General features: G+C 36.3%; 1 protein-coding gene and 1 long non-coding RNA gene across 27 annotated transcripts in view; one reads left to right on the top strand and one right to left on the bottom strand.

Annotated features, from left to right (window-relative positions):
* The window catches only part of LOC127498765 (adhesion G-protein coupled receptor G2-like), a 210597-nt gene that overhangs the window by 132276 nt on the left and 61931 nt on the right, over positions 1-16390 (top strand). The window contains exon 19 of one of the 26 annotated variants that reach the window (XM_051868488.1): positions 1470-2102. The exons of the other annotated variants lie outside the window; for them this stretch is intronic. Within the exon in view, the coding sequence (XP_051724448.1) occupies positions 1470-1576 (107 nt within the window). The 3' untranslated portion in view covers positions 1577-2102. Of the gene's footprint in view, positions 1-1469; positions 2103-16390 lie in introns of those variants that run through there. 26 annotated transcript variants of the gene reach the window in all.
* Positions 1-16390, bottom strand: part of LOC127498769 (uncharacterized) — a 102410-nt gene that overhangs the window by 9764 nt on the left and 76256 nt on the right. The gene's annotated exons all lie outside the window — the stretch shown is intronic.

The raw sequence follows: 16390 nt of genomic DNA on the forward strand, positions 1-16390 counted from the left end.
AACTTCCTAAAATGACAGAAATCATCTTTAGAGAACAATTATTTGAAGTGTAATTGGATTTTCTAGTAAGGCTCGCATCCCATTTGATTACATGGAGAGGGTGGGGTTTAAGCGATCGAAATGCTTTGGCTTCACTTTCAAATTAGCAAAGCGACATGTAGCCAAGTATGGTGTCGCATACTCTCAAATTGTGCTCTGCATTTCACTCGTCCAAGTGCACACACACACACACAGTGAGCACACACCTGGAGCAGTGGGCAGCCGTTTTTGCTGTGGCGCCTAGGGAGTGATTGGGGGTTCGGTGCCTTGTTCAATAGCAGATGTGGGTAATGAGAGTAGAAGACAGCACTGTTCATTCACTCCTGTCAGTACTGAGACTCGAACCCATGACCTTTGGGTTACAAGTCTGACTCTAACCATTAGGCCACAACTGCCCTTTTCACAACTTGTGCAGCACACTTTGTGCCACTCTGTATTGGAGCCTTGCATATTATGACAGTTTTGCACACTGTCGTATCCATCTTCTTGTCCCATTAAAAATCTGCAATGAATTTTTTTTCAAAGCAGCTTTACAGTGATAACAGGAAATTAGGAGGGCGAACCCTCTTTTAGTAGTGTCTAATCATACTTCCTCTGGATTTTATAAAATGTGTAAAATAAAATAAAAAAAATAATATAAATATAATTAAAAATTAAAATAAAATGAAAGGTTTAAAATCTAGTCAAGGTTGGCTAAACGTAAACCTCACATAGTTTTTTATTAAATTACATTATGTTTGTCCCAAATCATTGTTACAGCACAAATAAAGTCTGTGCTGGTCTATGAAATACAATAATACAGATCACCATTTCCCTTTCTCGTTGTGCTATTTTTCCAAACTCCAAACTTCAAATAAAGTCACCACAGTATCTATTCTTGAAGTGAACCTTTGGCTCTATGGTGATAAGATAGACTGTTCAGACTGTCTTGAACTTGAGCATGTGAATACAGAATGACACATATGGTGTAGCGCATTCAGCAGCCTCTATATTTTACTACACTTTACGACCAGTGTATTTTACTCTCAGTAAGAAGTTTAAGATGCAATGGAAAAACAAAATCACAGAAAAAATATTGACTGATATTTTGATTTTTGGGGGGGCTAAAGCCTCTGTAAAATAGATCTAGTGATGTACCTGGTATTTAGTGGATTGTGTTTAACATAAAATAATGATCATCAGTTTCACAGACACAGAGGTATAGATATACTACACTAATCAAGAAAAACCAGCACTGGTATCAGATCGAGATCAGTATCGGCCGATATTCAGTATTTTGGGTATCGTAATCAGATCGGTTTTGAAAAAATCAGCGCATCCCTAGAAACAATGACAGTCCTACATGAACGATCGTGTGTGTTATGCAAACAACTTTAATTATATATGAAATGTATTTGAATTAGATTAAATATGTATATCTTTTTTCCCAGGGTTTTTCCTCTTCCTGTATTACTACCACATTCACAATGATGTTGGGGGATATTTCTCTGATGATCCAGAAAGCTCTGGCTCCACCACAACCATCACTCAATCCTGAATTCATGCTGTGGAAAATACTTATAATTAGCAGAATTAAGACAGAATGCTTCTTTGACTTTCTAAGACTGATTTGTACAGTCGTTGTTTAAGGGAAATCTGTGATTTTCACCAAAATCAGACCCATAAACAACAAATGTCACTTCTGAATGAGTGAGAACTGTTTAAAATGATGTACATAAAATTATGATCTTAAAAAGGGCCTACTTTACTGAAATCATTGAAAATAAAAGACAAATATCTGTGATGATCTTTACTGAAACCGTCTGTTATTGTGGGAGGATTGAATTGTGCTGAATATTAGTGATTTTAGATGTATTGAGTCCCATTTGTAAGTCGCTTTGGAGAAAAGCATCTGCTAAATGACTAAATGTAAATGTATTATCTGAATGTTCTTGTGACGACTGACAGATCAAGTTTCAAACTCAATTTTTGCACAGTGAATGTCAGAATAAACACCAAATGTTTTCTAGGTAAAAACGTGTTTATTTGCGCATGTTCTCGAGTTCAAAAATCTTCAGAAAGTATTTCAATAATTATCAAAAATTCTCTCTGGTTTTCAGGACAGTTCAAAGCATCTGGAAAAACACACAGTTTCAGCATAACAAATTATGGACGGAAATATGAAGTAAGAATTCACATTCTATAAATCCTAATTATTGTTAATATGTAATTCATTTTTCCAGGAGCTCTTTGCTTCTACCTCCAATTAAATTGCTAACAGTGATTGTATGTTAATCGCCTAAATTATTACATTATTAGCTAACTGCAGTCTCCAAATTGTAATGTTGATATGCATTCTCTGTAAAGCTGCTTTGAAACGATATGTATCGTGAAAAGCGCTATACAAATAAATGTGAATTGAATTGAATTGAATTGAATGACGTGTAAAGACAAGCTAGAGCTGTGGTTTTTGCCAGATGCTATCAGCTTCAAAACCAGGTGCGTCTTGTCCTAAATTTAATGAAATTTTAACACACACAAATCATAAGTACAAATGTATTTTCCACAAATTAGTGTTGTCAGGGATGATGATGTTACCACTGTTGGACAATCAATGCAAACCAAAAACTGATCCTAACACACACTTAATTCAAACAGTTTGTCTTAGGTGTGTTAATTGTCTTCTAAGAACTGTAATGTGTTAATGTGAGTATTATGTGATGTGAGTAATGTAAGTTTGGAAGAGCAGTTTATGGTAAAACCGCAGACTATTTTAGACTAGTTATATTTAGTGAGTGTTGTAATAATTACCTTTCCTTCTGCTGGATTATTAGTACACCCTGTGACTTGCAAGTGTAACAAAGACGACTGCACCAAAATCTGCACGGCAGTGGGAATGAGCTGATATATATAGTATATATCTGCACAGGCTCTTTCCCACTGCCCTGTTAAACCTGTCTTGTTAGACCACTGTCCTGCCCAATCTAGTGCTTTTATGTGCATTATTTCATTTATATAATTTTCCTGTATTGGATTTGTCTATTGAAAGCAGGTGTCTATCAGCGGATCCCTAATATATCCGCTGACAGACACCTGCTTTCAATAGACCAGTGGTTCCCAAACTGGGGTACGCGATGTGATTTATTTTATTTATTTATTTATTTATTACAGGGACAATGCATATTAATAAACATTTCTGTCAATATGCCAGAGTTAGCCAGAAGGCTATTTTTCACCTGTAGTCCCTAGACAGATGGTAATAGTCACCCTAAAAGAGAATAAAATTACATATTACATATTTACATAATAAAACAATACATTTACAATACATTTAGTAAAAAGTACTATTAAGCTATGATGTACATTAGAAACACAACAAACCAACAATCAGACAAACATCAGACAAATACATGAACACATACACACACACTAAGCAATTCTTCCCCATCTTAAAATAACATTAAAACTGAGCATTTATTTCATGGCACAATGCCGAAAATACATGACATCCAATCAAAATACCACATCTTTCGCGGTCAAACTGACTAAATCCATTTCCACATAAGCAGCGTACATATGGGAGCTTATAGGTTACATCAGAGTCTGCTGCCTTAACAGATCGCGCTATACTGTATTTAAATGAATCACGCAACACGATTTACTAATTTTTGTGCTCGTCAATTTACTGGTATTTGCACCATTATTTACCACCCAAAAAGCATGTCTTAACCAATTTTGCGACATAACTGCAACTGTTGCTACTAGGAGGAGATACCACAGAGAACAGAGAGCGTGTGGTAGAAGGGAGAAAATATTTTCCACTTGTATTAATTTCTTTAGAATGCCAGAGGAAGACGTATATCCGTATATTACAGGTAACAAGTTGCGCCTGTGTCGGCCCACACCTAATGAGCATCAGCTCTGCTTATTTGCGACCCAACGCTAATTTGCACTGCTCTTGGTAGATTGCGTTGGTCATTATGTAAATGATTTGACTACGTCTGTGTTCTTTAATTTAGCTCACGCGCAAATCTTGCCACTCCCATCTCCTCCAGGTGAAAATGGAAACATCACAGCACAGTATGTGGATTCATTGAGCTTTATCACTTCTATTGGCTGCGGCATCTCCATGTTTTTTCTGTCCGTCGCTCTGTTCATGCATTTCCTGTTACGGTAGAGTATCTTGAAGTTTAACATATAGTTAGTGCTGTTAGTACTTCAGGTATTAATGTTTAAAGTTCTTTGTTCCTCTTTTGGATAAAAGCGTCTGCATGCGTGTTACAAATACAGGCTGTTTTTATATTTGAACAGGAAAGCCAAATCAAATCAGGCCACAAAGATCTTGATCAACATGTTTGTGGCTTTGTTTCTCCTGAATTTATCCTTTTTGTCAAACGAGAGCGTCGCCAACACAGAAGTCAAGGCTGCGTGTGTCCTCATAGCGCTGCTCATGCATTACTCCATGCTGACTACATTCACCTGGTTCTTCATTCAAGCTCTTCATATGTACTTATGGCTCATCAGACAGAACATCACCATCACAAACTACATGAGGAAGATCACCGTGTTCGGCTGGACAAAACACCTGTTGTAGAGTTGCCTTAAGAAATAAAACTTTTTTAAACATAAACGAAGTTAGACTGTAAACTAAAGTTCACCCGAAAATATATTGCGCACAAGTCTTATGAACTACTGTCATGACACTTTTATGATGTTTTTGACATTTACTTGAGCAGTGTCATGGTTATGTTCTATTTTACCTGTTTCTGTTTGCAGTATGTTTGAAATTCTCATAGTCTTGGTTTATGTTTTATGGTTTTGGATCTTCACTATTGTAAATAAACTGCACTTAGGTTATCTTCACCAGTGTCTTTGTCTGCTCCATTTCAGCTACATTACAGAACATTACAGTTTTCATCGAGACTTGTGTTTTAAGCCATATTTCTGACAGCTAAACAAAAGTGCATTGTTTCTTTTATGCAGTGCATTAATATGATCATTTTTACTATTGCTCTCATAACGGCATGAATTCGCGCATTATATTCAATATTTTGATTTAGTCTTTCTACATATAAATATATCAGTGGTAGAATACTTTATCTTATTGCAGGTTTGTTTGCAGTAGTTTTTTATTTGATATGCATTTATGATAGAGTGATATATGCTTGTGTAACACTAGAGGGCGCTGTGAGATTTATGAGTTACACTGAACAGAGTCTGAAGCTGGAGTTGGAGATGTGAATGAGGTAATCGAACACATGTAGTTGCAATTACAACCATCTATTGACTCAATACTTGTGATTCATGTTGGTATGTTTTATCAATCATATAAGAAAACCATTGTTGCATTCAGTCACTTAACAGCCAACATTTGAAGACATTGGATGTGAGCATCGCATAAAAAGCAAATAGATACCAGGAGGGTCGTAGCTAGTGTATCCAGGTCCCTGATGCAGGTTGCTCCTGTGGGCCCTCCTTGAAAATCTTGTTCTTCACCCTCGATGGAAATCTTGTTTCGTTTGGACCCTCGATTTAAATCGCTTTCCAGGGTAACATGGAGGAATTTAAATCCCTGAGTCCCCGAGAATAGTCAACATCCTTCTCCCCTCTGGCAACGGCACTGTGTATGTACATAAAATTATGATCCTAAAAAGTGCCAACTTTACTGAAATCACTCTAAACAAATGTCAAATATCTGTGATGATCATAACTATAAAGCGTCTGTAATTGTGGTAGGATTAAATTGTGTAAAATATTAGTAATGTGAGTTTATTGAGCGTTATAGTCAGTGTTTGAGCATATGCGTGTCAGAGACTCAAACTATACTGAACCTGTTTTAGAAAACAAATTTGCATCTTCAGGATGAAAATAAAGTCACACGCCTGTGGATTCAGATATTTGCTTGATCACACACAATGATGTGAAACATATTAAGTTACTGAAAATGCAAAACACAAAAACATGATGTCAAAATCAGATAATGACTTCTGCATTATTGAACAAGACTAGTGTGTTTTATCTCTGAGAGCCTCTCATGTGATTGTAATGAAGCTGATAAAATGTCTTAATGACGACAGACTTTCAGTGGCTCCAAACACATTCAAATTAGTCAAACTTGTAAATATGTGAATATCATTGATTAGGTGACAAAATATCACAGAAAGTGCCATTTATTGAAAGGAAAGAAAGACCAATTTTATAAACATATCAGATTTAGTTTTTTTCTATGAATAGTTTTAAAACCTGACATTTTCTGTATGGGAATTTAATCTGTAAATATTGTCTAATAACCACTAATAAAGGTTATGCTTTCATTGCAATCTTGTCGCTACTATTATTAAATATAATCGTACACTTACATTGTTCTCTGTGAATGAAAGTGACTTGATAAACTGGACCTGAATACTGAAATTCACAGTTAAAGCCCAAATAAACATGATTTTCATGTCTGCAAATAAACCGTATATCAGTGTTTCAGTGTCTCTGAGCTGCGGATCATAATCGTACGCCTTCATATGTGATCAGATGAAACTCTCTCTCTCCTCTTGTACTGTGGACTTTCATCTCAACAATGTGATAAGAAAACGATTTAAAATTCAAGATTTATTAACAATATCTGTAGAAAACAAAATCAAACTCTTGTGTCTCTATCAGGCTGTTTTTGGGAATTATGTCTCTGCAAAATCAGAATTTGCTGTGGCTGATGATCGTCTGTTGTGCTTCACACCAACACACAAGTGAAAAAAATGGATTTATCAACATTAGAAAAAAATCTAAATGTAAATAAAAACCAAATCACATTCTATGATTTTAAAACAACATGATGACTGTAAATGTGTGAGTTTTAATATTGGCATCTAAAATATATCATTTATATCATTATGTCATACATTACATAATAGCTTTTTAATGCTGTCTTTGTGCAGGCTGCTCAAAAAGAGTAATAGTTGGCAATGATTTCCAAAATACATGTTTCAGGGACTCGAGTAACACAGGTAGATGTGAAATATACACTGCTAACATGACTGTAGGAACACTGTATATTTATTATCTGAATGTTCTTGTGACGACTGACCAAGATCCAAACTCATTGAGTTCTTTTTATTCCAGATATTAAACTGACATGTCCATCAGCTTGTGATACAGAAATAAAGAATGTTTGCACAATGAATGTCAGAATAAACACATCTTCTCTAGGTAAAACATGTATATTTTATCTATTAACTGTTCTTGAGTTCAAAACTCTTTAGAAAGTATCTTTTCAATAATTCTAAAATATTCTCTCTGGTTTCCAGGACAGTGCAAAACATTATCTGGCAAAACATGCAATTTCAGCATAACAAATGATGGGGGGAAATATGAAGTAAGAATGAATGAGACATGTAAAGAAATAGAGCTGTGGTTTTTGCCAGATGGAATGACATGTCAGCAAGTCACAAAGCCAGGTGCGTGTTGTCCTAAATTAAATGAAATTTTAACACAAACAAATCACAAGTACAATATGTATTTTTCACAATTCAGTGTTGTCATGATTGATCATTGCTGTCAGTGATGATGATGATGATGTTACCACTGTTGGTCAATTGATGCAAAGCAAAAACAGATCCTATCACACCTAAGACAAGCACTGTAGTGTGTCCAAACACTGTGTGTGTTCAAGTTTGGAAGAGCAGGTTATAGTAAAACCACAGACTATTTTTTTTTTTTTTAATAATTAAATTTCCTTCTGCTGTATTATTAATAGACACTGTGACTTGCACCTGTAACAACCAAGTCTGCAACTCCATCTGCAAACTAAAAGGAAACCCACAGACAGGTAAGATTTTGTCCACTTTTAAAATGTTTTTTAATTTCAGTTTATGTCTTCAGTTTGGGCAGAACAGTGATTATTTAACAAGCCTGGGGGAATGAGCCTCTGATGATATATACTTTATCTAATGCTTTTATGTGCATTATTTCATTTTTATTTTATTATATAATTTTCCTGTATTGCATTCTCCTGGCAATAAATATGAAAAAAGAAGTGAGCAGGTTAACCTGTCCCACGCTACTGTAATGCAAGGCAAAGCCAGAAACTAGGCAGAGTAGGATCTAATTAATTGCAGACAATTTAATAAAGTAACAATAATGACAACAAAAACACAAAACAACTTAAATATAAAGCAGAAAACTGAGCTGAGTACACCAACACGCACCATCCACAACAGAAGATCTTCCACTGAACATGGGAAACACAAGAGCTTAGTTTAATACACAAGGGATAACACCGTGTGTACACCAGCTGGAAACTGCATTCTGCCAGCGACCTTGTATGTCACTCACTAGTGGGTGTTCCCACCACTGGTTTCCTTAGTAACGTTTATGAATGACAGTTACAGATGTTATTCCATGTTGTAGACACCAAATCAGTTTTCTTGCTGTTAAAAACAAATTCCATTTAGGAGGGAAAAGACTAAATATAAATGGAATCAGTACATAAAATGTTTCAAATTTTAAAGAGATTAAAGATGAATGAGAAACAGCAAGTGCTTTTTGCCATTGTGGCTATTTATCTGCGGCGAAAGCACAAGCGACCATTTACAGTGGGTATGGAAAGTATTCAGACCCCCTTAAATTTTTCATTTTTTGCTATATTGCAGCCATTTGTTAAAATCATTTAAGTTCATTTTTTTTCCTCATTAATGTACACACAGCACCCCATATTGACAGAAAAACACAGAATTGTTGACATTTTTGCAGATTTATTAAAAAAGAAAAACTGAAATATCACATGGTCCTAAGTATTCAGACCCTTTGCTGTGACACTCATATTTAACTCAGGTGCTGTCCATTTCTTCTGATCATCCTTGAGATGGTTCTACACCTTCATTTGAGTCCAGCTGTGTTTGATTATACTGATTGGACTTGATTAGGAAAGCCACACACCTGTCTATATAAGACCTTACAGCTCACAGTGCATGTCAGAGCAAATGAGAATCATGAGGTCAAAGGAACTGCCTGAAGAGCTCAGAGACAGAATTGTAGCAAGGCACAGATCTGGCCAAGGTTACAAAAAAATTTCTGCTGCACTTAAGGTTCCTAAGAGCACAGTGGCCTCCATAATCCTTAAATGGAAGACGTTTGGGACGACCAGAACCCTTCCTAGAGCTGGCCGTCCGGCCAAACTGAGCTATCGGGGGAGAAGAGCCTTGGTGAGAGAGGTAAAGAAAAACCCAAAGATCACTGTGGCTGAGCTCCAGAGATGCAGTCAGGAGATGGGAGAAAGTTGTAGAAAGTCAACCATCACTGCAGCCCTCCACCAGTCGGGGCTTTATGGCAGAGTGGCCCGACGGAAGCCTCTCCTCAGTGCAAGACACATGAAAGCCCGCATGGAGTTTGCTAAAGATGGTGAGAAATAAGATTCTCTGGTCTGATGAGACCAAGATAGAACTTTTTGGCCTTAATTCTAAGCGGTACGTGTGGAGAAAACCAGGCACTGCTCATCACCTGTCCAATACAGCCCCAACAGTGAAGCATGGTGGTGGCAGCATCATGCTGTGGGGGTGTTTTTCAGCTGCAGGGACAGGACGACTGGTTGCAATCGAGGGAAAGATGAATGCAGCCAAGTACAGGGATGATATCCTGGATGAAAACCTTCTCCAGAGTGCTCAGGACCTCAGACTGGGCCGAAGGTTTACCTTCCAACAAGACAATGACCCTAAGCACACAGCTAAAATAACGTAGGAGTGGCTTCACAACAACTCCGTGACTGTTCTTGAATGGCCCAGCCAGAGCCCTGACTTAAACCCAATTGAGCATCTCTGGAGAGACCTAAAAATGGCTGTCCACCAACGTTTACCATCCAACCTGACAGAACTGGAGAGGATCTGCAAGGAGGAATGGCAGAGGATCCCCAAATCCAGGTGTGAAAAACTTGTTGCATCTTTCCCAAAAAGACTCATGGCTGTATTAGATCAAAAGGGTGCTTCTACTAAATACTGAGCAAAGGGTCTGAATACTTAGGACCATGTGATATTTCAGTTTTTCTTTTTTAATAAATCTGCAAAAATGTCAACAATTCTGTGTTTTTCTGTCAATATGGGGTGCTGTGTGTACATTAATGAGGAAAAAAAATGAACTTAAATGATTTTAGCAAATGGCTGCAATATAACAAAGAGTGAAAAATTTAAGGGGGTCTGAATACTTTCCGTACCCACTGTATATATACATAAACCCGATTCCAAAAAAGTTGGGACACTGTACAAATTGTGAATAAAAAAGGAATGCAATAATTTACAAATCTCATAAACTTTTATTTTATTCACAATAGAACATAGATAACATATCAAATGTTGAAAGTGAGACATTTTGAAATGTCATGACAAATATTGGCTCATTTTGGATTTTATGAGAGCTACACATTCCAAAAAAGTTGGGACAGGTAGCAATAAGAGGCCGGAAAAGTTAAATCTACATATAAGGAACAGCTGGAGGACAAATTTGCAACTTATTAGGTCAATTGGCAACATGATTGGGTATAAAAAGAGCCTCTCAGAGTGGCAGTGTCTCTAAGAAGTCAAGATAGGCAGAGGATCACCAATTCCCCCAATGCTGCGGCGAAAAATAGTGGAGCAATATCAGAAAGGAGTTTCTCAGAGAAAAATTGCAAAGAGTTTGAAGTTATCATCATCTACAGTGCATAATATCATCCAAAGATTCAGAGAATCTGGAACAATCTCTGTGCGTAAGGGTCAAGGCCGGAAAACCATACTGGATGCCCGTGATCTTCGGGCCCTTAGACGGCACTGCATCACATACAGGAATGCTACTGTAATGGAAATCACAACATGGGCTCAGGAATACTTCCAGAAAACATTGTCGGTGAACACAATCCACCGTGCCATTCGCCGTTGCCGGCTAAAACTCTATAGGTCAAAAAAGAAGCCATATCTAAACATGATCCAGAAGCGCAGGTGTTTTCTCTGGGCCAAGGCTCATTTAAAATGGACTGTGGCAAAGTGGAAAACTGTTCTGTGGTCAGACAAATCAAAATTTGAAGTTATTTTTGGAAAACTGGGACGCCATGTCATCCGGACTAAAGAGGACAAGGACAACCCAAGTTGTTATCAGCGCTCAGTTCAGAAGCCTGCATCTCTGATGGTATGGGGTTGCATGAGTGCGTGTGGCATGGGCAGCTTACACATCTGGAAAGGCACCATCAATGCTGAAAGGTATATCCAAGTTCTAGAACAACATATGCTCCCATCCAGACGTCGTCTCTTTCAGGGAAGACCTTGCATTTTCCAACATGACAATGCCAGACCACATACTGCATCAATTACAACATCATGGCTGCGTAGAAGAAGGATCCGGGTACTGAAATGGCCAGCCTGCAGTCCAGATCTTTCACCCATAGAAAACATTTGGCGCATCATAAAGAGGAAGATGCGATGACGAAGACCTAAGACAGTTGAGCAACTAGAAGCCTGTATTAGACAAGAATGGGACAACATTCCTATTCCTAAACTTGAGCAACTTGTCTCCTCAGTCCCCAGACGTTTGCAGACTGTTATAAAAAGAAGAGGGGATGCCACACAGTGGTAAACATGGCCTTGTCCCAACTTTTTTGAGATGTGTTGATGCCATGAAATTTAAAATCAACTTATTTTTCCCTTAAAATGATACATTTTCTCAGTTTAAACATTGGATATGTCATCTATGTTGTATTCTGAATAAAATATTGAAATTTGAAACTTCCACATCATTGCATTCCTTTTTTATTCACAATTTGTCCCAACTTTTTTGGAATCGGGTTTGTATGTATGTATGTGTGTATATATATATATATATATATATATATATATATATATAAAAATTATTATTATTAATTATACGGGGTTATAATGGTAGCTATTATACTAATTATTTGACCAAATGCATTTGGCCTAAAGATTTTACATTTTTAAAAAAACTATACAAGTGATTTTAATGATATATTTAATGTATTTGAATAAGATGAAATATGTTCCCTTTTTTCCAGGGTTTTTCCTCTTCCTGTATTTCTATCACATTCACAATGATGTAGCAGGAAGTTTCTCTGATGATCCAGAAAGCTCCAGCTTCACCACAACCATCATTCAATCCAGTTTTACAGCTTGTTAAAATGACTTAGAAACAATTTCTGAAACTATGGCTCATCATCTCTAAACTCTACACATAAAACACTCGCAAAACATCAAACATCTCTGGCAAAAGCAAACACTTCATTCAAAACTATTTTAACTCTTCTATAAATGGTGTTTTTGTATAGTAACTCTACTCACAAACCATCTAATGATTAGCCATGAAGACGACAAACTACACACAGATGTGAAACATGTAAAACACCACTATCTTGTGTCTGTATAGTATAAATCACTTTAAAAAAAAAAAATATTGTTTAATTTCAAATTAGGTATATTTATACTTTATATAGTATAATAAAGTATAAATAATGTAAAATAAAAGTATAATAAAGTCTAATGTGTTTAGCATTTTGCAAAAACTTTTTTTTCCATGCTTTACAATTGCGAACTGAGTGTAAAGCAGTGAATGGTTTCACTGAGTACCACTTTTAGTGTGTAAGCAATTAAAAAAAAAAAAAAGCTTTAATGCTGTGGAAAATATTTATAATCTAAGCATAATTAAGACAGAATGGTTCCTTTGACTTTCTAAGACTGATTTGAACAGTTGTTGTTTAAAGGGAAACTGTAAATCAAATTTTTACCAAAATCAAATGTCACTTCTGAATGAGTGAGAACTGTTTAAAATGATGTATGTACATTAAAATATGACCTTAAAAAGAGCCAACTTTACTGAAATCACTCAAAACAAATGACAAATATCTGTGATGATCATTACTGAAACCGTCTGTTATTGTGGGAGGACTGAATTGTGCTGAATATTAGTGATGTTAGATTTATTAAGTGTTATAATCATCCTGCTGTCCTGTATGTTTGAGCGTATGGATGTCAGAGACACAAACTATACTGAGACTCGTTTAGAAAACAAATTTACATCTACAGGATGAAATTAAAGTCACACGCCTGTGGATTCAGATATTTGCTTGATCACGCACGGATACTGATGTGGAATATATTTGGTTACTAAAAATGCAAGACACTGAAAATACTGAAATTCTATTGAGGTCCAAATAACATGATTTGCATATCTGCAAATGAACCGTATGTCATTGTTTCAGTGTCTGTGAGCTGTGGATCATAATCGTACGGCTTCATATGTGAACGGACGAAACTCTCTCTGTCCTCTTGGACTGTGGACTTTTCATCTCTAGAATGTAATAAGAAAATGCTTTAAAATTCAAGATTTATTATCAACAACTGTAGAAAAGAAAATTCAACACTTGCATCTTTATCAGGCTGTTTTTGGGAATTATGTCTCGACAAAAGCAGAATTTGCTGTGGCTGATGATCGTCTGTTGTGCTTCACACCAGATAAGTATGTTGCTTTAAACAATAAATTACATTTATCAACTTCAAAAGAAAGTCTATAATGCAGATGAATATGTTGTTCGGTGAGCAAAAACAAATGTGACTGGGGATTAAATTCACCACCAGGAACACATTGAGGGGTTCTACTTTGTTGTTTATTCATTTACTGTTTTCGAGAAAATGATTCACTATCAAAAATGACCTCTCAACTTAATTGAGAAGAAAGTTCACAAAAAGATCAGTAAAAGCGAAACAAAATTTAGATAAACAAAATGAGCGCTTTCACAGAGCTGACGACACAAATTAAACATTCATAGCTCTACAGTGTCATTTCCAAAATGCAAGAGAATAGGAAAATTACAAAAATCTCAGTGCAAAATAATAGAAAATAAAACCCTTATGAGTAATGCAACACAATATCAAAACACAATACGGCAGTGGGAATACTGTACAAAGAGAACAAAACGACATAAGTACATTTTTATATTACACCATTTGAGTGAAATGAGAGAAAATAACACTCACATCATGATGCGCTCCTACATAACACCACGTACACTTTACTAGAGATTGACCGATATGGGTTTTTCTATAACCGATGCCGATGCCGATGTTTAGAGGTCAGGGTCAGCCGATGGCCGATATGTGCTGCTGATTTTTAGGGCCGATATCTTGAAGTTTTCCCCTTCATTTGCATGCTAAAATGTCACACTAATAATTAGTGGATGCACAATACTTCTAAACTTAACACTGACTTGATTTACATAAAAGTTTTAGAGCATTTATCAAGCTGAATTTTTCAAGTTTGTTGGAACATAAATGTAAACTTAAATATACATTTAAATAAAATAAATACAACTTTATAAATAAAAATCAATTAAAAACTTTGTCATGTTGCACAGCCTTGTATGCAAGGACAGTGCTAAACTCTTAGTGATTTCTGACATTCTTTACGGTTAACGTTAGACAGGTTTAATGAGGATAATAACTGTGCGACATATATATATATATATAGTCATTGGTCGGAACACATCACTTTATTAGGCTGATGTCCATTTCGCATTACACAGTTAATGGAAACACACGCAGATGCGCATATTCTTGAGCTGAATTTTCATTAATGCAAAGTTGGATGGAAACCCGGCTATTGTCTGCATCAACCAAGAAGGGGAGCCAATGGATATCACACAAGAAGAAACGTGCAAACTTTGCGGAAAAGTTATGCTTAACCTCGGTCAGTATTCAAAGTGAAAGTAAAAGTGACGGAGCTGCCTGACGCTGCATTAACAGAGCATTTTCTCTCAGAGACGAATTTCAACATAATATGCTGATAACGGTATATAACTGTCTTAATTTATTCCATTATTTCTCTTGTGGCCCGTACATATAGTGAAACAAATGAGAAGAATAGTATTTCGTGTTAAACAGCTTGTTTTTTTTGTTTTTTTAAAGTTGGTGCTTGAAGTAGCCTAAAGCTGCTCTTAATTTTCATTTATGACTGCAGTGTTAGGAAATATTATAGACTGTTAATAATTTTAATTATAGGTCTAATTCATTGTATAATAGACCTAAAAAATGTTTAAAACATTTTCAAAGAGGAGCTGATAGCCTAATCTTTTATTATCCTCACAGCACGTCAGTTATGCGGTGATGCGCTGTGAAATTATTGCGGGGCAAATTTATTATAATATTAATTTAATAATAAAAGTAGCTTATCTAATAGTAATAATAATAGACTAGAAGAATGTAACAGGCTTACATTAATTGGAAAAGCCAAATCCTCTTAATATTGCCAATATTTGTCGGAGTAACGTAGCATCAATCACGCTTCAGTGTTTGTGAGAGCTGCCGCCTTCTCCACCCCAAGCACAGAGTGAAATTCTCCGACTCCGATACAGGAAAAATAAAACAGAACTTATAACATTGGGGCTAATATGTTAGCAAGCAAGCTGCTGGTAGTTTTGGACTACAGTCCTTAAAGTTAACTACAAGTAAGCGAACCTTCAACCAGCTGTAGCATTATGCCAGTTCTGACGGTTCTATGCTATCCGTTGTTTCTTTCACTAAGTGAAGCAACACTTCATAGTTTACTAGTAATATATAGTAAATATATGGCCATAGGACTTTGAAATATCAGAATTTAAGCCTTAGGCTACCTTTATCTCCCAGTACTGTTGTTGAATCTTCCAAAAGTTTCAATTCACATGCGGCAGCGGCACATTCCACCGCACCAATAACACAAGGCTGCCCGCGGACGTGCCTGGCTTTAAATCGGCGCTACTAAACACGGATATCGGCCGATGCCGATATATTAAAAAAAGACAAATATCGGCCCGATATATCGGTCGACCTCTACACTTTACAAAGGCCGAAATCCCCAACATATGTTGTACACTGTGTAAAGAATCACATTAAATACACATTACATGAAAAGCACAACAACATTGGAAAAATGAAGCGTGTAACATTTTCTTAATGTTAAATGAACCGGGCTAAACCGCATAGTATGACGTCATATCATCACGGACATTATACACGACATACTGTTTCAAATATGTTTCAAACAGTTTTTCAAATCAACATAACAAAATATACATCCAAAATGGGTATTTAACCAAAATATAATCACAAAACCCGTGTATTTACCCGTGGATGATCACAAAAACTTCATTTCCAGAGAACGCGTCGCTCGCACTGCTCGCAAACTCAACAGATATCCCAGAGTGAAAGCGCATGCGCACTGTCTCATACGCAACACACACAGTGCCACCTGCTGACCACTCCAGGAAAATACAGGTAACCACTATTTATCATAACTTAATACACTGAACATAATGAGAATAATAAAATAATAGATTTTTAACATGCAAGGAGAGATATAGATTTCAAGGTTAATTACCACC

This window comes from Ctenopharyngodon idella, chromosome 17, assembly GCF_019924925.1.
Source record: "Ctenopharyngodon idella isolate HZGC_01 chromosome 17, HZGC01, whole genome shotgun sequence".
Taxonomy (NCBI): domain Eukaryota; kingdom Metazoa; phylum Chordata; class Actinopteri; order Cypriniformes; family Xenocyprididae; genus Ctenopharyngodon; species Ctenopharyngodon idella.